This window comes from Cheilinus undulatus, linkage group 16, assembly GCF_018320785.1.
Source record: "Cheilinus undulatus linkage group 16, ASM1832078v1, whole genome shotgun sequence".
NCBI classification, from domain to species: Eukaryota; Metazoa; Chordata; class Actinopteri; order Labriformes; family Labridae; genus Cheilinus; species Cheilinus undulatus.
Window position 1 is genome coordinate 13,388,173 of NC_054880.1, and position 23,371 is coordinate 13,411,543.

Sequence of the window (23,371 nt, forward strand, 5' to 3'; positions counted from 1 at the left end):
CATTTTTTTTAATATTTTGACTTTTAAAACTAAAAATTTTATCCCCTTTTTTGCTGAGCATTAACACTCCTAACTTTCACTTTTATCTCATATTTTGACCTTTAAAACTCATGATTTTGACTTTTATGTCATTTTTGAATGTTAAAATATTGATTTCTATCTCATATTTTGCCATTTGAAAACATTATTTTGACTTTAAATGTCATGTTTTTACCTCTAAAACATAAGTTTGACTTTTTATCTCAGATTTTGAGTTTTTAACTTATCATGTTGACCTTTTAATATCATATCATTTAGGTTGATGGTCTATTGTTAAATATTGACCCTGTTAGGCCCTCAGGTTAGACCCAAATTCTGAATCTGGCCCCTTCTGTGATTCAGTTTGACACCCCTGATGTAGAGGTTTAAGAGCAACATATGCTTCCACCCAGACGATGTCTCTTTCAGAGGAGGCCTTGCATATTTAAGCAAGGGAATGCCAAACCCCATACTGCATTTATCACAACAGCATGGCTTCACAGTAGAAGAGTCCGGGTGCTGAACTGGCCTCCCTGCAGTCCAGATCTTTTGCATGTTTTACAAACATTTGGCTCATCATTAAACAAAAATCTCCCCAGGTAGAATCCTACATCAGACAAGAATGGGACAGCATTCCTCTCCTAAAACTCCAGAAACCGGTCTCCTCATTTCCCTGATGTTTACAGACTGTTGTTAAAAGGAGAGGGGGTGTTACACAATGTCCCTACTTCTTTTTAGATGTGTTGAATTAAAGTCTGTACAACATCAATAGTGCAATCAAACATGTATGGATGGTCTCTTGATATCAACTCATTCAAACCAGAAATGTCAGATCAAGGATGATAAAGACATTAAAATGCCCTCATAGACAGAAAGTTCAAATTAATCTGAATAAAGCAGACATTAAGTTTGATTGACACAACCAGAACCCCTTTCATAATAAAAGATCTGGTTACTCCAGGAAATCACCACTTCAATCGAGGTTGTTTGGCTTGCTGGGTTGACAGAATTAACCCTTTCCTCTTCAAGAAAACTTGCAGTGTTAAAATAATTGACTTCAAATCATGGCATTTTAAGATGATTGCAAGCATGTCCACTCAAGGCTTCTGTAGATTCTTGTTTGTTGCTTTGAGCATTGTGAAGAGAAAATAAGGGCTGCACCATTTAGTCTCTAAAAGTTAATCGGGATTTTCTGCCCTCTTGTGGGTCAAACAAAGAGATGAATCTCTGTCTCTTTCATAATCACCTCCAACATTCACCCTCCTTTCTGATCTGTCCTGACCTTTCACATTAAAACTTATCATCTCACATTTCTGCAGACGTCACTTCCAGCTTTGGAGAGGTTGCTGGGAGATGTTGTTTAGAGAGAGCGATGAAAACAAAGACCGCAGTCAGAAGCTAATTAAATTTCCTCCGTTGAAGGAGAGACGGCAGATCTTCAGAAGAACATGCATATTAAGTGTAGCTGTCTGATCTGATCACACAGTCTGCTTCCAGGAGTGTGCAGACAGAGAGCTGCAGCATCACACCGAGACAACAACACAGGGATGGAGAGGAGAGCTGTGCGAGCCTGACAGGTGAGTTTGTCTTACTTTCTTACATCTTACTTTTGCTCAGGAACAATAATTAATTGAGCTGTAAACCTATGTAGTAAAAAATGTTTTTCAAACTTTTGTCATTTTTATGGCAGTAGACGAAAGCAGACAGGAAAGAGAGCACACACTGATGTGTAGCAGAGGTTGGATACAATACTGCCGACACATCATAAATGAATAACTTGCATTATTGCATGCAGGTGCTTAAAGTCCATCAACATCCTGACAAGATCTGGTTCTTCTCCAAAATATGACGGCTAAGGCTGTCCCATTGCTCAGTGCCCAGTGCTTTTTCCAGTCCAGCTTTCCAAGCAGCTTTATATTTATGTTTTAATTGATTTGTCCTTGATAGTAATGTGTAAGCATGGGAGATAAATGGTCAAATTAAAAGCTCTGGGTCATTTTACTCTAAGTGAAATTTAGGTCAACCCCAATAATAAGGACTGTTTATGCCCTCTCACTGGCCACTTTATTAGGTACACCTGATCAACTGCTCATTAACAGAAATATCTAATCAGCCAATCACACTGCAGCAACGACGCATTAAGGCATGTGGACATGAAGAAGTCCAGAATGAGGAGAAAAGATGATTTAAGTGACTCTGGAAAAAGTTTAAATGAATGTACAGTATTTTTGTAGCGTAGTTCAATATTTCCCCTTCCCCCTTTCTTTACATTTTGTTTTTGCCAAGCATTTTACACAAAATTATTTTGGTTGCTCCAAGGTAGAAAGACAAAACAGTTTCTAAGGTGTGTTCAGGCCAGAAAATCTGATTCTTTATCTTTATCTAAAGGTGTCCCACGAGGATCAGTTTTGGGTCCTGTTTTATTCACTAGCTACATTAATAATGTTGTTTCCTCCTAAATAGTCAGATGCAGATGACATTAGTTTACATTGCTCTGATGTTTCTGCACAGCTGACTGTAGAAAAACTTCAACCTGCTTTTATGGCTCTTAAAGTTTTCCTAAAGTGGTTATTTCTGAAATTTGCACCAAACTGATAAAAATCTGCATTTTATGGCTTATAATTAGCGGACATCTACTTTGAAAGAGCTAGTTTTAATGAGCTCAGGTCTTCAGGGATCCAAGAATTGCATTCAAATAATCTTTTCATTATCCCAGAGCTATTACCAATCCACATTTAAACTTTGATGCCTTGCTTACCCTTTTTTTTTTTTTTTTGGTACAATATCTGGTTTCAATTTATGAAAATATGAGTCCACTTGTATTTGCAAGACTGTCCGGCCACATGCAGCAAGCATAGCTGATATCATAGCAACTTGTCTGAAGGTTTGCCGTGTTGTTGCAGTATTTTACCTTGTTTTGTGTGGCTCATGTCTACCTCTGGACATCCTTGTATTTACAAAAATCCGAAATACTCCCATAATCTTTGCTTACATTTTGCTAGCTGTGGAGTTTCTCGTCATGTGCTTGTTTGTTTGATTTGAAACGTGTGCTTCATCACATAGTTCACCTTCTACTGTTGCCTGTGAGGGGGCTTAAACATGAGGGACCTGGGTCCAGATCTGAGTACACTTCATCTCAAAGTCCAGTTTTATTTGGTCAGTGTGACATAATCGGGCCTGAGTCTGCTTGAGGTGGTGGTCGAGGACCTTATTCATCTGCTCTAGCAGGCTGTGCACATTAGCAGATGGGCTCAAAAACAATGTCTGTCTTAAATGTTATCAACTCAACAACATCATAAGCTTATATCCATAAATTCTAGATGTGTCAAATCACAAGAGAAACTCACCAAAAGACTTAAAAAAAAAGTTGAACAAATTCATAAAAAGAGAGGGGGTGTCTGCCTCTCCAAACAGATCATCCTGATTACTGAGAGCTCTACCTCCCATACTACTTTTGGAGGCTGTAACCACAGACGGGTTTACTGCACTATCAGCTCTTGAAGATGTTTAAGCCTGTTGTCCTTTGACATATAATCGTTCTTGTTTCTTGTCTCCAGAGTCTGATCGAGTCTTTCCCTGCTTTGACCATCCGACATGCTGTGCAGTAAACTCTTGCTCGCCGTGTACATCGTCACCTTCCTGATGGGGGTCCCTGCCAACATCCTGGCATTCTTCACCTTCTACCGCAAAGTTCGACGCAAGGCAGCCCCGATCGACATCCTCCTCCTCAACCTCACCATCTCTGACCTCATCTTCCTCGCCTTCTTGCCTTTTAAAATGAAGGAGGCGTCTGATAAAATGGTGTGGCTGTTACCCTACAACCTGTGTCCCTTCACTGGGTTCATTTTCTACGTCACCATCTACAACGGCACCCTGCTCCTCACGGCTGTGAGCGTGGAGCGCTACCTCGGGGTCGCCTTCCCTCTCAGGTACTCCATGTGGCGCAGACCTCGCTACGCAGTGTTAGCCAGCCTCACTTTCTGGCTGGTGACTTCTTTGAACCTCCTCATCGTCTACATCATGCCCTACGCCCAGTGGAGTAGAGACGCAGACAGCTACAGCAGCAACAGCACTAGCCCTACCTCACCTCCACCCACCTGCTACCTGGATTTCACAGACGATGAACTAGCCATCGTGCTGCCGGTCCGCCTTGAGCTCTTCCTCGTCCTCTTCTGCATCCCCTTCTTCATCTGCTGCTTCTGCTACATCAACTTCATTCTCATCCTGTCCCGTCTACCCAACATAAGCAGGCGACGTAGGCTGCGAGCCATCGGCCTGGCACTCGGCACGCTGATCGTTTTCGCGGTTTGTTTCGTGCCGTACAACGCCTCCCACGTGGTGGGGTTCGTTCGCCAGGAGAGCGAGGAGTGGAGACACGTGGCTTTGCTCTCCAGCACCTTTAACGCCTGCCTGGATCCGTTTATCTTCTACTTCTCGTCAGCGGCGGTCAGGAGCATGTTAAAGCACTGCTGCAGGAATGTCATGGACAAGCTGCACATCCTGAGGTGTAAAAAGACTCCTCAGCAGAGACCCTCCATGATCGTACATCACAGCAAAGCCCCTGTTCACTGATTGTTCTGCAGGAATCAGGAACATAAAGCACCTCTAGGGGACGTGTTTCTTAATTTCATGCAAAAATAAAGGGCTGATGATTGTTTTTCTGCTCTAGCCAAGCTTATCTGACATTATCTTCTTCCTCTGTTTTAAGGCATATTAATAAATCTAAACTCCAGCATCTTAGTATTTCTATATTTTGTGATCACTGAAACAATACTTAAATGTTATAATCATGGCATTTTGCACATATATTGATGATTATAGGGCTGAATGTAAGAACAATGGTCATCTTTTGCCAACAATACTTGAGTATGGAGATTTTAGTACCCAGAAATTTGACTAACTTTTGAATTGAATTGATTGTAATTGAAATGAATAAAGACAAAAGTATATTAGGATGTATGACACAGTACACAGGATACAGTACCCACTAAATTCAGATTCCTCCCATTTCTTTTGATTGTTGCTTGATTGGAGTCCATGGTGGTAAAGTAAATTGATTGGACATGACAAAGGTGATTTGAGAGGTTCTGCCCCTTCTTGATTTTGATTGGTCAGTAAGAGAGCAGTGACATTGATGAGCATGGCTCTTTTCCAAAGGTTCAGTTGTTTTTGTCTAAGCGCTGTGAGTGTTACGACAAAAACAGGTGTAAAGCTTGTTTCAAACTGGAAGGCGCAATTTTTGGCTGTGACTTGGCTTGTTTTTCACCTTCTTTGCATGTTTACACGTCCAGGCTTGCAGACTCATGCAACGAAATGCACGTCTCTCGCGCACAGAAACTAAGGAGCAGAGGGCTCGCCTATTTTTCCTTGAGCTGTGCGCAGCTCTTAACCAAAACAGAGGGATATTAAAACAGATCCATATTTACTTTGTTTAGCAGACACTTAACCTCCATAGTAGCAGGATGGACTCTTTTGTCTGCACAGATTATAAAAAGATGTCTCAATCCCTGATGCAATGCGGTTGCTTTTTCTTTCTTCTTTTTGGCAGATTTGCAAACCAACTATATAGATCTGTGTTTAAGCAAGTGAGCTGAGGCATGGAACGATGTTATTAATCTGAATGCAGATCAGCTGGGAGGTTGTAATCATGTTTAGGCACAGTCAAATCTAAAAAATGCCCTTAAATGCAAGATCAAAGCTGTCCAAGTGCTCAATTTTTGAGTTATGACTGTAGATAGCAAAATTAGATGTCACTTCTCAGAGAGGTGGGCTCATAGTGGGGTCACAGTGTTCATTTTTAAAAGACCAGCGCTGCACTCAGTGACCTCTGTATATAACTAAAGCTGGAACCTGTTCCATCAGGTGTCATGGGTAAACATCCTTTCCTGTGACTCACAGTAGAACAAGAACAGTTTAATCAAAGATGAGAGTTTTATTGGAGTGAGGGATAAAGTAATCAAAAATCAAGGGATGTGAGGCTGCAGAAGCAGGAAGCTGAGGCTGACTTAATTTGGAGTTATAAGTCCACACATAGACGTGTAAACACAGAAAGGACACCATGCTGCCGTTATAACACTGCGCTCTGAGGAGACTTCAAACATAACTGCCCGACAGGTCATTTCCTGTCAATAATAACGACCGCAGCGCTCCAGTGCAGGTGGAGTACATGTAAACACAGATAACATCCATTTATAGTGAACGTCGCTGCGGTTGTTGCTGCACTTTTTATGTCTGTTTATTATGTAAAGTGAAATTATATCTTATATGTTTGAAATATGGTCTAAAAGATGTAAGATGAAGTCTTCTGATGTTAATTTCTAGCATAAAGAGCAGCCTTTATGAAACTGCATTACATCTTGTCGACAAATAAAACATAAAAAATGTGAATATGATACAAATCAAAACACCGCATCTGGTCGGCTTTTCCTTCAGTAATATTATTAAGGCCTGCAGGTCTTTAGATGTTGTTTTGGGTTCTTTTGCGACCTCCTGGATGAGTTGTCAATCCTCTCCTGAAGTAATGATGGTAGGCTGACCACTCCTGGGAAGGCTCAGCTCTGTTGCAATTTTTCTCCATTTGTGGGTAATGGCTCTCACTGTGGTTCATGGAGTCCAGAGGCCTTAGAAAATGGCTCTCAAAACGTTTGAGTTTTATTTGCTTCTCTGCATTATAATCCAAAAGATTGTGTTGTCAGATTGACAAAATAAAGCACTATACAGTTCTGTTTTACTTCTTGTAAATTATTTAATCTCAGAATATTCTGTTTTATTCATCATAAATTCTATTTATTTTATCTAAACAAAATCCTGCGTTTAAATACTTGCAATTGAGAAGTTTAATGGACTGGATGCAAAATCAACCACTAACAATTCCAGCTCATTCAGCCTTAGAAGAAATTATGAAAAAGAATTGCAATAGCTATGGTTTGATCTGATTAATAAAGAGGTGGCTTATGTCTGGTTTGGATGAAACCTCAGTACCTAAACTTAAAACATGGAATTTAGATTTAATAGAAAACAATGCAAATGATGTATGGAACAGGATCTGCTGACTCCTATCTCCATTTGTTATGTATTTTCATAAATCAACGCTATTATTCATCCTTATCATCTGTCAGTGGGTTTTAACCAATTAAAAGCAATAAAAGTGCCTAAAAGATGCTGACCATGACCATTCAGTGTTAAATTAATTGTAAAATAGTGTTTTTTAAAAATGAAAAGTGGTTATTTTGGAGATACAAGGTTTTGGCCCGACGCCAGCATTTTCCTAAATTTTAACGCCCAACAACCACACTGAGTCACGTTTCATACATAGAGTATTTATTCCAAAAAAAAATTAAATATGACATCCAAATAAAAAGGCTCAACTTAGGACCGGGATCAGATGAGTGTTAAGACAAAGGTCTTGATGTACAGTTTTTACTTCTAAAAGTGACACCGTTTCATAAATCAGGCAACAAAATCAAAGCACATGAATATACTGTGAAACCCGAACATCATTTGTCTCGTTTGTAAATCTGATATGCAGCCGACCACAGAGGTTCAAAGATTTATTAACGTGGGGAATCCTTTAACACGAGAGACGGGCACTTGTAGATGAGCAATCAAACCAAGGAACTGTCTAAGATCTGTAAACACAACATTTTCACATTAAAATAAACTTAAATTAACAGGTCAGATTTAAAGACATGAATACAGAGAAACTTCATTATTGCCATCCAATTGAAGATGAAAACTCAATAAAAGGAGGGAAATATGTCTACAGGCAGTGAGAGTATGACATCCTCCCTGTAGAGACAGTGAATAAATAATGCTACATAATGTCTACAAAGAGCTACTTGGGGTCGTGAAGGTTTCCCTAGTTTTTATCCGTTTTCCAAAAGGTTCATTTTTGGGTTGTGCTGAGAAGTGCCCGTCCTCTGAAACAGATCCCCACAGGCCTTTTGGTCCGGTCAGCTCCACACTGATCAGGTCTGCATATTTTTGTGTTCTTGGCATTTGTCAGAGGTATCCACACTCACACGCAGTACATCAAACACTCACACAATCACATCTTACAGTATTGTCATGTATCAATATATACTTATCAATGTAGACTCTGGGCCTCTGCGGCCTTTCTGAAAGTTAAGATTTCTTTGATTTACTTGTTTTTTTTTTATTTTCAGCACCATCAGGAAAGGCACAGTCTGTTAACGGACGAATCAGTCCGAGGATGAACTTTCAACCCTCCTCCTCTCATGAATATGCTAAATTAAATAATAAAAAAATCTAACTTTGATTCAGTTTGCAGCTAAGAAATGTTGTAAACCCCTTCAAAATAAAAAAGCCTTTGACAAGATTTTGAGATGATAAAACAACAGTAAGAGGGAAGGTTTCACAGGTTTTCAGGAGAGGAGGGTTGAGGGTCCATCGGATCTCCTACATGACTAAAAACAACCTCTAACAGTCTCCACATATTAGCGGGTCAACCAGCAAACACACAAGTAAGTAAACCTATTGCATTATTAAATTTGGAAACAACAAAATCTCACAGACGATTATTAAACGCCATATTTCACTACAGCTAGCACGCCTCTGCTTCAAATAGGGCTGTGTTAGAAAAAATAAGTGGTGTGTGCGTTACATTAACATCTTCACATATAAATATATCTCGATTCAGACTTAAAAATGTGTTTATTTTGAGGAAATAAAGGCATCTGATAAGACAGAGTCCTGCCGCGGACAGGCTCCAGAGGTCGATATACCGCACGTGGCATCATGAGCGCAGAAAGGGTTCTCGTTATAAGGCTAATTATATAGACTCTCAAAATCAAGCAGATCCAACAATAAACATGCCCACACCTAATTTCTCTTTCAAGTAAAATCAAATGCTGGTAATGTCCGACGTTAAGAAACAGCTGACATCAATATAACACATGGGGACAATCTGGTGTGATCTCATACTTAAAATGCTTCACCTAGAGGCAAAAGAATCAAGCACAACCATAAAAACATGCATCTTTTTAAGTGCAGTAAAATACCATATCCTCCTCATCTCTCTATATTCATATAATAAAGCCTATATGTATCTGATGGCCTCTTAAAGGTGTTCTCTTATAGCAGCTTCGGTTTGGTTCAGTGACGTGTAGCTAGCATGGCCAGCAGAGCCGTTCAACACCATGCTGTAAAAGCGGTCCAAACCCTCACCCATATCCCCCCTAGCCCCCCCCCTCCCTCAACCAGGCACGTTGGTTTGGTCCGAGTGGTGAAACCTGAAGGTTTCGCCAGTATTACACTGTTACTGCAAGGCCATGACACACAGCACCCTCTGGGAAGTGTGGTGAAATATATCCAGCCGTGGAAGCTGTTGAAATTAGGACATTTTACGTCATTAAACTCATGATTATTGGGTAATAACTTGTAATAAGTCACAGAGATGCAAAAAATATTCTCCTGTGATGATGTGTTTTCTTAAAAATTGCTGTAGAAGCAGATTTATACTTGGGCTGATAAATAATAGGGTAAAAAATCTGCTTAAAAATATTTTCAATATGAAAAATAGCCCAAGATGATAACTTTGTCCTCTAGCATTGTTTTGTGACACAGCCCAATCTTCCATCATGCTTGTTTTTCAGCTCTGGCCGCAAACTTATTCTGTGATGAAGAGGAAAATCATGATCGCATTTCTTAAACACAGTAAGCAGGGCTGCAACCCCCTTTTTAAAATGTCAATTAATCCATGAAGTTAGTCTAATTTTGAAAGAAAAACATCACTAAGGATAAAGAGTCTCCTGGTTTTATGCAGATGGTTATAAAGGAAGATGAATCCAAACCAAAGTGGGCAGGTTTTGAGTCAAAGAGAACATGGAAAAAACAAAAAACAGCTTGCAAACTGCAGGGCTCCAATTAAAGGTCGACTGATTATCAGTCCACAACACAAGGACTAGCCAATCAACACTGAGGCTTGGTTGCCACTGACACAGTGAGCGTATGGCACCACTTCCTGTTTTCCTGCCGTTTCTTATGTCAACAGAGCTAGTGCTTCATTATCAGATCATGCAATCTAATGTTTGTCACATTAAGTACATTTAGTTTATCATGATAAATGAAGAACAGTTCCAAATATTGGTTATTGGTCTCTTAAGCTATAAATAATCAACATTAGCCCAGAAAAATTATTATCAGCAACCCCTAGTTTCAATGTCCATATCATTTACTGCACCAAAGTGATGTTTGGAGGGCAGCTGCTCTTGGGACGTGGTTACACACTTGAGGATAACCGTGTTGATTTTGGGACAAATTCCCCCCTTCTGACCTAAATCAATAAAAGGCCTGATGATCTTGCCAGATTTTTCAGTGGTATGAGTGATTTCACCTTCTCTGACCAGCTCAGAAGACTATCAGAGCCACTCAGACTGGAGATTGTTAATATCTAATATCTATGATCAGAAATCCTAATGTGAGGGAGAACCATGTGGACAGCTAAGCAGGCATGAACAGGAACAGAGCATTAGCCAATCAGGAAGCAAGATGACCAAAGGAGGAAGCACAGCAAATACAGCCACAGCAACAATAGTAAGCATTACGCTAGTTGGACATTGGCTGGAGGACTAACTTGCTGGTTTGTGGCAACAACACAAGTGTTTATACTGGGTGTACTGTGAATCATACCACAGGAGAGGAGATGGACCGACATCGGCACCAGAATGGATATAGCAGGTAGCTTAGCTAAACATTAGCTTCTTTACTCTAATGTTGTGTTTGGGAGTTCTGAGACTGGTTCAAGTTCTTGTTGTCTCATTGCTAACAAAACTAAACTGTTGAATCTGTGGAGTCTCTCACTTATTCAAAATCTTGTAGTGCGTGCAAGGGTTTAGTTTAGAGCCTGAAAAGTCACTTTGGTCTAATAAATAATTTGGACATTAGTGTTCTGCAGTACGTGAGCTGTTTTTGGTTTTCTTGGATGGAAAGGTAGTCCTACATTGTAACATGAAACTAAAGAGTTTTGACTTGGACTTAAAAAATAACCCATATTAATAGGCATCAAAAAAGCTTGCAATAAAATCAAAAGCTGATATTTAAAGCAATTCTTGCAGCAAGTCTCAGCTTTCTTACTTGTGCAATTCAAACATTTAACGCCTCAACAAAGCACATCTAACTGAATATTTCTGCTAAGAAGGAAACTAGAGTTTAAATAGGATATGGAGGTCATTATTTCTGGTCGGCAGAGAAGAAAACATCAGGAGTAAACACCTGAACTTGGCATGCATTCATGCTTCAAAATCAGCTAATCTAGCCCCATGTGTCGGGCAGTGCAATGATTTAAAGTTCAAAAGTATTACGAGACCGTTTCACTAAATGTATCAACAGAGGCACCGAACCAACATACGATTAAAAACTTTCCAGCCAACAAATCAGGCACTTTGTGTAATCTCTTCACTCTCAAAGATCACGACTGATCCACTCACCACCTCACACCTGCTGCATCAGTCCTCCATGATCATCAGAATGTCAAACACTGAACATTCCTCAAACCAAGTTCACATAACTTACCAAAACCCACAAATAAAACTATCTCAACACGCCAATACTTATCGGAAACACACACCGCTGACCCTGCTCGCTCTGCGCTAACACTTTATTGCACTGAAGGACAATCTGACGACTGTGTTGGTCAGATCTTTGAGTAAATATGAGAAGTCTAAAGATTTAGAGGTGGTTAGAATCTGTCTGCTCTGAGCTATTGCTGAATGTTAATTTAAGTAAAAAAAAAAAATAAAGAACGTTTAAATAGCAAGAGGAATAAAACACTCAAAAGTTTGGTTTTCACACAAGAGAAGTTAAAAATTGTCCGTTTTGTGGCGTTGTATTCTAACAGTCCTGTTTGTGCACTTTGCCTCATAGTAAGGCCTCAAATGATAAACAATCGATGGCTGTGCGTGGCTTTGTGTTAAATAAAATTAAGATTTCATTCAGTGTCTGTGTTGGTAGAGTGCCGAGTCACACCTGTGAGGAACAACGGGCTTAAAGGGAGTCAGAGGAGTAACCATAAAGGCAGCAAGAGGGGGAAACTACTGTGTCACAAGCGTACTCGACATGCCATTGTGATCTCACATTTGCTCAACAGACAACACAAACAATATTGAATCTAAAGAAGCAGAAAACCCACAAACACACATGTAAAACCATCTACAATACAAACCAGCAACATGAGGCTCAATGTGAGGCTACAGAGCGAGTCAAGTCCTCACTGGTTCTGTTTTAAGCCCCTCACCCCAAAAACCATCATCAGTTTTTGAATTCCCTGCTGCTCCGCTGTTCTTAAACACATAAAATAAAGAGCAAAATAAAACTTAAGAGCTGCTGTTGAAACTGGAAGCTGTCGATGTGATGTGTGAGCTTAAAAAGACAAAAAAATCCACTCAGTTTGAATACAGCAGAGGAAGATGAAGGTGACAGAGCAGAAATGATTGGCTGGTTTCTTATTGCATAATGTGGCTGTTGCTCCTCTCTGGCTTATCACATCCTCACGCAGCCCACAGCCAAACAGTCGTCATCCAAATCCAGCATGCGAGGTTGCATCTGACCGGATGAGACGCTCCATGTGTGGCTGATGGAAGTCAGACTGTCTGTGTAGATGGAGGGATGTTGGGGTTTAGGCAAAGTACATGGTCCTCAGTGTGTCGTGGTGGACCTGGACAGCCTTGGCCAGTGCCTGAGGGTCCCGGCCGTTACTCTGCCCCGAGACATGGCTGCCCTCCGCACTGTCATGAAAACATGAGAGGAAAAGAAGATTTAGTAATGTCTAGAAGGAAAATTACCTTTTCCACCAAATGCTCACTTGAAAAAGAACCCTTCATATTTAGACATACTGTCCTGATCAGATTTACATAAGTTTCTATTCAGAGACATAGTGGATGTCTACATGTAAGAGAAAATCTATTACACTTTTCAGTACTGTGCTATACTAGACCTGGCAGCAATTACAACATTAGCAGCAATTCTATAGAAATTATCTTGCCATTGATGGTCTCAGCAGCTTTTCGATGTCATAAAGACATACCAATATCAGTTTACTTTGGACACTTTATATTCTATAATCAGTTAAAAACTCCTCACAGGAGTTTTAATTGCCTCATCTGAAAACTAGAACTCTGACTATATAAATGTCATTCACACGACTTACAGAGGAGCTGCTCTAGTTTGTTTATGTGCCATATGATGGCTTTCTACCTGAAGTTTGTTACATCCATCTATGGAGTTTAGCCACTGATATATTGGTCTTTTTACATCCTTAATAGAGCTAGAGATTTTTTTATGGTATCCGTCTTTATTGATACTTTATACCATCATGTCTGCATGGATTTACATTGTGTGTGCACCTACTGTGAGCATTTAACATCTTAGCATTGACACTGTTGACAATTTAGTTGAGAATCTGTGAACTTCTGAAACTGGAAATATTTAGTCCTGTCTACAGAATCCCAGAGAATACGCCCTAACCAGCTGTTTTTTATTTTGCCAATTTGGGGCCAATTTGTGTCACTTTTAATTCAATTCTGCTGTTTTTTTTTTTTTATTATTGCAACCATTTGGCCCCTTTAGAATTATTTTGCCACTTCAGCTAATTCCTGCTACTTTTCACTCATTTTGGTCTCTTATCACAATTATTCAGTTCTTTTCTATGAAACGTGTCTCAGTTTCTTCTATTTTATTTTCTGGCATCATGATGTTTGTGCATATTATGACTTAATTATGCAAATTACTTTACTTTCCTAATTATTTAGTTCAGTGTGCCCGTCCAGGTTGCTAACATTAACAAGAAAACGTCATTTCTGTTCTGATTTTTAAGAAGGCTATATGGTACTAAAGCATAAACAAACAAAACCATTTTTCTTCATTTTTTCTGCTTTGATAAGAGAGGTTAAACATAAAATAAGACACATATTAACAATAGACCATGATTCTGCTGACCTCCATGGGCCCCCAGTTTGGCTGGGACGCTGGAAGCTCTCCCCTTTCCCTTCCCCTTATGGGTAGCCTGTATATATGTACATTTATTATCACTGGGTTATCAGTTTATAAATATCTCGTGTGAATTTACTTGTAAAACTTGATCATGTGATGACTGACATGTCTGGTCATATGACTGTTCATGTGATTACCTTCAGCTGTACCTAATGAGGTGCTAAGCACATGTCACTTTAGTCTGATGAAGAGCAGCAGTGCTCGAAACGTCACTTTGGGGCAATAAATAATGTGGACTTTTGGAGCCCTGCAGTGTGAGATGCTTTTTTTTTGGTCTTGTTTCAAACTACCCTGAAGCAGTGTTGAGAAGCAGACAAAATAACCAGATCTAAAAAAAAACATCAAATAAAATAATGGTAATAATCAGTAATCTCTATTATGGTCTGGTTTGTTTTTGTAGGTCACAGAGAGTCATCAGTATTAATTTCAGTCTGTTTCATAACAAGCTAAAAACCTCCTCACAGGAAAGGGAAATGGCACAAGGTAAACATAATCCAATTCAGATTTTATGAGAATGAATGGCTTTGTAATTAAGCATTAGTAATTCCTAGCAAAATAGATGTCATTCAGAAATATGCAGCTTCCACTGTTACTTATCCAGTGATCAACAAAGTTTTAACTTTTCAATCAGAAGATATTTACTTTATAGATCAGTCCTGCTCGATTTCAATTTAAATTTGACTTAAATCCTGACTGATTTAATCAGTGTTGTGTAGATAGATTGGTGTGCAATGTTAACAGCAACTCATGAAAAACATGGCATACTTCTCTACCTTTAACTACCAAGGTTCTCAACTCTTCTTGCCCCAAAATCCATCATCTCCTTCATGACAATTGGGACCATAGTTTCTAAAAATGTTCAATTGCATGTATTTTTTTTTATGAAAAATGGTGCAATTTGGATCATAGACTGAAGACAATGGACTGAACAAAGAGGTTGTCCCATTTTTTTCTAGGCACACATCCACAATCCATCTAGAATGGCTTAGTGACTCACTTTTGGGTCCTGACCCACTAGTTGAGAACCAAGTCTTTAATGGACAGTTCATTACAGTATACTGTACATTCGCCATTAAACATTTTAAAATGTGTGTAAATGCTGCCATGTCTTGGAGAACATGTGTAACTACAGTAACCTTCATTTTGTTCTGACTCTGATGCTCCTTCATGCAAATCCATATACAGTATAACACTGGGGACTATAAATACAACAAAATTTTTAAGGAGTTTCCTGTATAAAAATTGTGAGTATATATATATATATATATATATATGACTCTTTGCTTATAATATGACTCTTTGCTTATAATATGCACAGAAATTCTGGGTCAGACCCCTGAACCATGTTTGTTAAGTATCAAGATTTATGCAGTTAGTTATTTTCAATATAAATCAGATTATTCATATCAAAAACTTGTAACTCAACATCTATGAATGGTTCAAGGATTCTTTAAAACTGAAGGAACAGAAGTAATGTACACTAAGGGTCTGTTTTATGAATCCATGTGGGTCAAACTCTTATAGATTTTAGGTTAATACCACTACAAATTTGTAATATTCAGCTGTTGTAAAAAAACATTTCTGTTGTTAGTGGCCATTTCTTTAATTTAATATATCCTATTATCCAGTGACTTTTTCCCTACCTGTCATGCTCTTTGTCGACCAGGTGGTAGCGAGCACGGAAGGCCACCAGGTGGGCATAGTAGGCCGGTGCAGGGATGGAGACGGAGCGTGTGCAGCGGACGTAGGTGTGGCACAGCTGGTAGGTGAGGAGCTGGAACTCATCGCCGGTGAAACAGTTGTCATCCCAAAGAACGTGGTAGTGGGAGGGCCGGCTCGTACCCTGGAGGGAGGATGGCAGAGTTAATCGTACCTCAAAGGATGATGAGAGAAGACAAAAAATCAGCAGCTAAAAATAGTTCTTGCTTTTTCATAGACCTATATGGGTACAATGTTAGTAATCCAACAACTGCAGGTAACCTAAGTATACAGCACATTGACAGTTTAAAGAATATTTAACTACAGCCCCAGAAATCGTCAGGGTCTATGATCCCAAATCCACAGGCCAGGCCATCATATATTGATAGTCTCTTAAGTCCTTTGGGTTATGCTTATGTCTCTTAAAGACAAAGAACAGAGGAAGTGACACTGGATAACATTTTTTTCACAGAGGTATCAATTTTATTAGTATTGTATCAAAGTGATGTGATACCTAAAATACCAAATATGACATTGAAATAGTCTTCCACAAACTGATGAATGTCAGCATGGCTACAACCAATTTCACTTTAGTCTTTGGCTGCCCCTTATAGAACAAAAACTTATACATATGCTCTCAGTTATTGTCCTTCAATCTTATGTAGACCCATGCAGGTTACCTGGATTCCAGCGTGACTGCAGAGGTAAAAGTCGAACTCGTAGGGATGGGTGATGTCCGTGTCCACTGTGGTGCCAGCAGGAATGTTTCCACTTCGTCCAACCTGAAAGAAAAATGACATTTAACTCCTTGCTAAGAAGCTCACACAGCCTGAATCAAAAATCCTGTTAAATGGCCTGAACAGCAACCATGATAAACAAACCTGTCATATCTCAGTTCTCTCTTTTAGAGAACTGCCAACTGCAATTTATCAAATACATCAGACAGATTGAGAGATTTTCAGCCTGACCCTGTTACATTTAAAGACTGTCAAAGTGTCATTGAAAGCTGCTGAAGGATTCATTCAGCTGCTTTTCTCTCACCCGCTCGTTGCGATCTGCACAAAAGAGTCTTGTGTGATGACGTTTCTGCACAACGATATAGGTAATCCCTGGCTGGTAGTCCTTCTCTAGACTGATGCAAGCCTCCCTGATAGCCAGCAGCTCATAATACAGCACCTTAAGAGAAAAATATGGTTAAACTCTTTAAATAAAAAACATTGCAAATGTGTTTTTGGTTCACAAATACATTGAAAAGTTAGGATCACTAGACAGCCTGATCTTTACTGGCATAATAGACATTGTGATTAAGTATTTTAGATCAAATACTTTGTCCTTGCAAAGAAAGTAAAAGCCTATTTTATTTAAAAATTAATTTGATAATTGCCAAACAAAACCACCTAAATGCTCTACCTGTCGGAACTGTCCCTCTGACACTCCATCTCTGTAGAAAATGATCCTGGTCGGCTTGTAGCGCGTTGATTTGTAGAACTGGATCAAGAGCTCCCGCACCATTGAGGCCAAGTCCTGGATCACCTCCTGTCTGGGCCTCTGGACCCGCACTGTTGCACAGTACCTGCTAGGGTGGGCATCCATGCTGCCCACCACCTGGAGGGAACAAGAACATTACAGACAGTTCAGAAACTGAAGTGTAATACCAAAGTATAGAAGCATCCAAGATACATCCAAGTTGATATAAATAGTTACAACGTCAGTTAGTAGACTCTTTTGCCTAAAGTGACATTGATTTGAGAGTAAGTGCAATACAAGCAAGGAGGAAGGAGGAAACAACATCAGTCACAAAGTGCTTCAAGTCCGACTGGACACAAGTGCTGCCATGCAGTGCACATGGTGTATAGAAGCAGTCTTTTTATATAGTAAAGGACACCTGAGGCCTGTACGACAAAGCTGGATTAACAAGGCCGGGATATCTCTCCGTTAGCTGGATTGACTTATCAAGACATTCGCAATCCAGATCAGCTGTACGACAAAGCTGGTTATTAACTCGATAACTGCAGCCCGGGTTTTCCAATCTGGATCAGTGCGCGCTCACATAAAAGGGCTGGTATTTGCAGCACCTGACCAATCGCAAACATGGAGAAACCCTGCAGAGCGGCATATTTCTCAGTGGAGGAACAGACAATTATTCTTAAATAATATGAGTAATTTAAAGCAATCACCCAGGCCAGGAGCAACACTGTGGCCGCAGCAAAAGACAGAAAGGAATGCTGACAGAAAATTGCCGAGTCTGTTAATGCATAAATTCGTCAGATTATACAATATTAATTCATTGGACAATATAAACGGACAGCACTCTGATCACTCAGTTTCACTTTATTATGGCACAGATGTTTGGGGCAGTGCTTCCTTAGCAAATTTTGTGTTGTAATATTAATTCCTCACCTTGATTAGTACCACAGTTTATGAACATGATTTATATATTAAATGTACAGTTGTCATACCCTGCTCAAGTTTCTGCGCCAGTGCAGACTCCCTGAAGATCAGGGAGTCATGAACGGACCCTGGCCACTTAGCCACAAGGCTGGTGATCATCAAATGATGGTCACATGTCATCTTCAGAAGCATTTGGGGTTCACATTAGTCAATATGCACTTGAAAAGACTTTTTTTTTCCCAAAAATTCCTACAAAAAATACATTTGCAAGAGCCACAATCTAAGTGGTGAAAAATAGCAATTAAAATAAGTTAAAGGTAGCCAAAATGGCAAAAATATGGGAATAAGTGGCATTTAATGGCAAAATGCAGCTCAAATGAGTGAACAGTGGGTAAAAAAAGGCCAAAAAGAGCAAACATTTGCAAAAAGCAGGATGAAATAGGCAAAAACTGGTGAAAAATGGGCAACAACAGAATGAAAGTGGCAAAAAGAAGTGTCGAGAAGTGGGCTTAAAGCAGTAAAAATAGATTACCAGTGGCAAAAAAGGGGAAAAATTGGTTGACAATTAAAGCAAACTGTATAATTGTGGGAAACAAACAGATTAATGTGACTTGCAATGGATAATTTCTGAAGTCAAAGTTTCTCTATTTTATGGTTTTCGGGGGGGAATAATATTTGAAATTAAGACACAAGAGAGCCACAAATCATCACAGAAGAGCCACAGGTTGAGTATCACTGATCTATACCTTTCGTATAGGATGTCATCGGGTAAATCGAAAGGACTGCATCTATTGCACCCTAAATATTCTTTCTCTCCTTAGCGCTCTTCTCATGATCCGTGCACCAACCAGGATCTTCTAAGAATGGGCAGGCCATTTTCCAAGAGAACTGATTGGTCAGGAGGCGGTGCTTTTATACTTGCTGATCTCGTATCCAGAACATAACCTGCTCCGGAGCAGGTTAGCCATTCAGCATAAGTTACGGCAGTGATTTATCCCGGTAAGAAGTGAACCAGTGTCGTCATACAGAAAATCCAGGGTTAATCCTTAAATTACCTTGAACAGAGAAAATCCAGCTTCGTCGTACAGGCCTCAGCTGGGCACTAAAATAGTGTTTTTAGAAAGAAAACCTGTCAATAAAGAATGTTTTTTTTTCATCTTCATCAAGTCTCACCGCTGCAATAGATGGCTTTTTCCCATCCCCTGCAGGAGGATGAGTGACATCTGCCCCAAGGAAGATGACCGGCTGCTGGAACACTGAGGGTCTACATGGATTAAAGAAACACAAAAACTTGTTTAGTATTGTTAAAGGATAGACTAAAACGTATACATTTCACACAAAGTCTGCTAAAACAGCCCATAAAACAGCTGAGAGATCAGAAGAAAACGACTAGCCCAATTTAAGGGAGAATAACCACCAGAATGTCTAATTATGCTACCAACCCTCTAGGTAAGAAAAAACCCCAGCATTTTCTGTGTTAATTTTACCGTTGGTGTGGAACCAGGATGTTGTTGATTCCTCCCAGTTTGACGTTGATCTTGAGGCACAGGTTTGAAAGGGTCTGTGGCGACGTCTTCACTACATTCTTCACCTGCACACACTGAGTGGCCATGCCAAGGAGGGTGTCACCCACCCGCTTCACCTCAGCTGTGGATCAGAGTTTACATACTCCTTATAAACTTTATTCACTTGTTCATTTTAACATTTTTATCCAACATCTTTGCATTTGTCTCAAACAGCAAATGTTATAAAGGTTAAAAGGTATAAAGGTTATAACCAAAGGTCTAAGCAAACTGACCTTATGGTAAATGGGCTTGAGCTTGCATAGTGGTTCTAGTTGTCTGACTACTCAAAGCACTTTTTTACATGTCACATCTATCCATTCACACACTGATGGCAGAGGTTGCCTTGGAGAATTGGCCGTTAATATTAGCTAATCATATGCATCCATACCCATTTATACACAACCAACAAATATGTGACAGCAAAGTGTGTGCCCACAGAAAAAAATCCACATGTGGCTACATGAGCTGGGGATCAAACCCACAACTTTCCGACTGCAGGACGACCAAATTTACCTTCTGAGCCATAGCCTGGCTACCATCAGATTTTATCTGGCTGAGATAAAAGCATGGATAAAGGATACCTGATCAGCACTGCTGCCTGTTGCACCTGAGACAGTGCCATTATTAAGAAATGAAGTGATGAATACCATAGACAGGTGTTTTTCCAGGTAGGATCACGATGATGAGCTGCAGGCCCCCATACGTGTTCTTCAGGTGTCTGAACATTGGCTCCACGCTGTCTGCTCCTTGTGCATATTTACAAAAACATGGCTGGCCTTGGATTGGCATCCCAGCATCCTTTGAGATTTTACGCAGCTGGTCAGTGAAGCTCCTAAGAATGAAGACAAAACAAGCTTACTGGTTGATGTATCAGTAAATAGTTATTTCACAAACACAGAGTATCTTATCTTCAAACAAAAACATCTATAAAATTCACTTTGAGAACCTGGTAAAATGAATTTTAACACAAATCAACACTTCAGTTTGCAGTTTCCAAAAGAAAAAAAGAGTTTTTTCAAGTATCTCTCAACAGATTATTAGAGAATCCCATAATCTTTTATTGGCTTAATTTGAAAAACTTCCAAAGACAAGGTAGGCTAAATCGTATTCTCTATCTTCATTTTAATTTGTGCTTTAACTTCATTAGTTTTGCCAGAACAGGTAAGTCATGTGTTGTATCTTCATCTTTTAGTGTTCTGTATCATATGATATGGTGTAGTCTGGAGGGGTACTGTATCTTTACTCACTTTAGGATCTCTTCTCTGCACTGCCTCTGTGTGGCAAAGCAGGCAATGGCCCACATCTTGATCTCCACTCCAGTGTGAAACTGCTTTCCCCTCATGTCCCACACCCCGTGGCTGGGTGTGGCCACCGTGCGGTTCTGCAACGACAGTGCAGGGTTGATCTGCTGGGGCTGACAGTCACACAGACACATACAGTACAAGGACAAGGAAAATGGATGGATTCAAGGATTCAAAAGAGGTGGTGGGATATCAGGATCAAGGAATCTTGATTAACTAATCAACAGAGAAGGAACTGATCATGGCATTATCAACAAATCAACTCTGAATTTGTACACATGCTTGATTCTCTTTAAGTCATGATTTAGCTTGTAATGCAAGGGATTTTTTTTCCTGATAGCAGACATGCAAAACAGAGAATTGGAACTGATGCTTTAATACGATCTCTTCAAACTACATGGAACTGTATGAAAGAACAGAAAACCACAGCAAATTCAAAAAGTGTAAGTTCACAGACAAAAAAGAGACAAGATGTTTGAGACAGAAAAGAGAATTCTATCGTGAACTGCAATTAACATACAAATTTCCTAAGACAAAATTATTTTATCTTTACATTGCTGAGTGTAGCTACGATTAATTATTGCAATTAAGATGGAAAAACTGGAGCCATTAAATGACTACAGAATCAGGATTGATTCTAAAGAATCAGGATAATTAGTCCAACACTGAGAATTCTTTTAAACTAGAAGAACCCTACTGCCTCAAACACATCAACACAAACATGAACAAAAACACACATGCATATGAAGCATGATTTAAAGGGGAAGGTACCATAAATGGTTCAGAGCTCACCCTGCCGCCATATTGCAGCATGGGGGCGGGCAGGACTCGGCCCGTCACCTGAGCCATCTCATCTCGAACTCTGAACTGAAACTCCTGGACAAACGGGTCTGACTCATAGTTTGCACTCCTCACCTACAAGATAAGAAAGTTATGTTATTGTTTTAAGATGATAAAATGGATGCCAAACTAAAAAATATTGTTGTTTTATTTCATCAACACTCACCAGCCTGCTGATCTCCTCTTGTCTGTCCGGTGCAGAGCGAGCAGTAGCTTTGATCATGGTCGACGTCTGGTTATCTGTTAGCTTTTTGATGCAGCGCTGGCCAGCAACAATATTGCACACCTTAAGACAGCAGAAGTTAGTGAGATTAACCTCAGGGAGAAAGTCATGCCTTTGTTTCTGGCTAAAACAGAAGCTGTAGAAGCAGAAAAGTGTATGTATTTCTATTAAATGTATAAAATAGAATGATTTAAGATTTGCACATTAACTATATAAACATGACTCAATATTTCTGACACCATTTATAAATGTTGCTAAGCAACTGATTACTCAAGAAGATGATGCCCTTGTATGTAATTTAAAGTGACTGAGTCTGATTAATTGGCTATTTTTGGCACAAGACCTGTGTGATTAGTTGAACCTATCCGAGGAGAGAGCTCATTGTGGCGCAGCCTGCCCTTTAGATTCATGGAAGCAGGAACGGTGTTAAGCAGCCGGCTGGACAAAAATGTGATTTCTGATTGGCTGCACTGATCTATCTGGACATTTTGGTTAAAAACTAGAAGAATAAACTACCAATAAACTGGCTTTTTGACACAGTATGTACATTTGTGAGCACAGATTTATACATTTATTATCAGTCCTTACCTCCAGTGGCAGGTAGGTGTGTTTCTGTTCCTGGCCCACCTGCAAACATGGCAGGTGGGGATACTTTAGCTGCAGGTTGTACTTCTCCCTGAAGTACTGTGCCACTGTGCGTTCAACTGTCTGACCATTCTCAAGCTGCAGGGGAAATCTGTGCATTTGAAGGACACAAGAATCTGTTAATTTATAGCCAGCCACAGCTTTGATAGCAGCTTCAGTAGTGTGATGTAGAAACATACGTCTGGAGGCTGGCAGGGCGTCGTGTTACATTGCAGACTCTGTACTTCCTACGCATGGTTCCACAGTGTGTCACTTCTACTTTCAGACCTGTGAAGATGGATGAGCATCAAAGTAAATAAGCATTAGGAACAGAAAAGAACAGGAGGAAATTCTTCAATTGAAACAGGCTCTTCACCTCTTAAATTAAGTCCTACATAGAATAAGACTTGGCACTGCAGCACAGTGAAAATCATCCTTTCTTTAATGACATACCTTTGATCTCTTTGGTGAACTTGACCCTGTGGGAGTCAGTAAGAGGCCGGGGCTGCTCGTCAATGTTGTGAATGTCCAGGACCTCACACATGAACTGGATGACTGGCTGGGCTTTGTAAAAAGCTGTGGCTGAAACTGAAATGATACAGGAGTTTAAAGTGTAAGTCTGGTTCAATTAGAGAAATAAATGACAAAGTTCTACTTTGTTTATGTTCAGTTCAAAACAGAAAGAAAATAAATTTGTGAAAGAG

General features: G+C 39.8%; 2 protein-coding genes across 5 annotated transcripts in view; one reads left to right on the forward strand and one right to left on the reverse strand.

The window, feature by feature from the left end:
- Positions 1 to 1,522: 1,522 nt before the first annotated feature.
- Positions 1,523 to 4,769, forward strand: LOC121524176 (free fatty acid receptor 3-like). Its single transcript, XM_041809442.1, has 2 exons — positions 1,523 to 1,595; positions 3,576 to 4,769. Exon 2 carries the CDS (start codon positions 3,613 to 3,615, stop codon positions 4,588 to 4,590), a length of 978 nt encoding a protein of 325 aa, XP_041665376.1. The 5' UTR covers positions 1,523 to 1,595; positions 3,576 to 3,612; the 3' UTR covers positions 4,591 to 4,769.
- A 2,573-nt stretch (positions 4,770 to 7,342) lies between these two features.
- Positions 7,343 to 23,371, reverse strand: part of ago3b (argonaute RISC catalytic component 3b) — a 29,327-nt gene continuing 13,298 nt past the window's right edge. The window contains exons 7-20 of one of the 4 annotated variants that reach the window (XM_041808215.1): positions 23,121 to 23,255; positions 22,868 to 22,955; positions 22,632 to 22,779; positions 21,987 to 22,106; positions 21,773 to 21,895; positions 20,927 to 21,060; positions 20,327 to 20,511; positions 19,602 to 19,761; positions 19,288 to 19,378; positions 17,134 to 17,328; positions 16,765 to 16,899; positions 16,404 to 16,505; positions 15,669 to 15,868; positions 7,343 to 12,761 (exon numbers count right to left, since the gene is read on the reverse strand). In XM_041808215.1, the coding sequence (XP_041664149.1) occupies positions 12,653 to 12,761; positions 15,669 to 15,868; positions 16,404 to 16,505; positions 16,765 to 16,899; positions 17,134 to 17,328; positions 19,288 to 19,378; positions 19,602 to 19,761; positions 20,327 to 20,511; positions 20,927 to 21,060; positions 21,773 to 21,895; positions 21,987 to 22,106; positions 22,632 to 22,779; positions 22,868 to 22,955; positions 23,121 to 23,255 (1,925 nt within the window). In that variant the 3' untranslated portion in view covers positions 7,343 to 12,652. Of the gene's footprint in view, positions 12,762 to 15,668; positions 15,869 to 16,403; positions 16,506 to 16,764; positions 16,900 to 17,133; positions 17,329 to 19,287; positions 19,379 to 19,601; positions 19,762 to 20,326; positions 20,512 to 20,926; positions 21,094 to 21,751; positions 21,896 to 21,986; positions 22,107 to 22,631; positions 22,780 to 22,867; positions 22,956 to 23,120; positions 23,256 to 23,371 lie in introns of all 4 variants that reach the window. The other 3 variants (XM_041808213.1, XM_041808214.1, XM_041808212.1) reach the window with 3 other exon arrangements.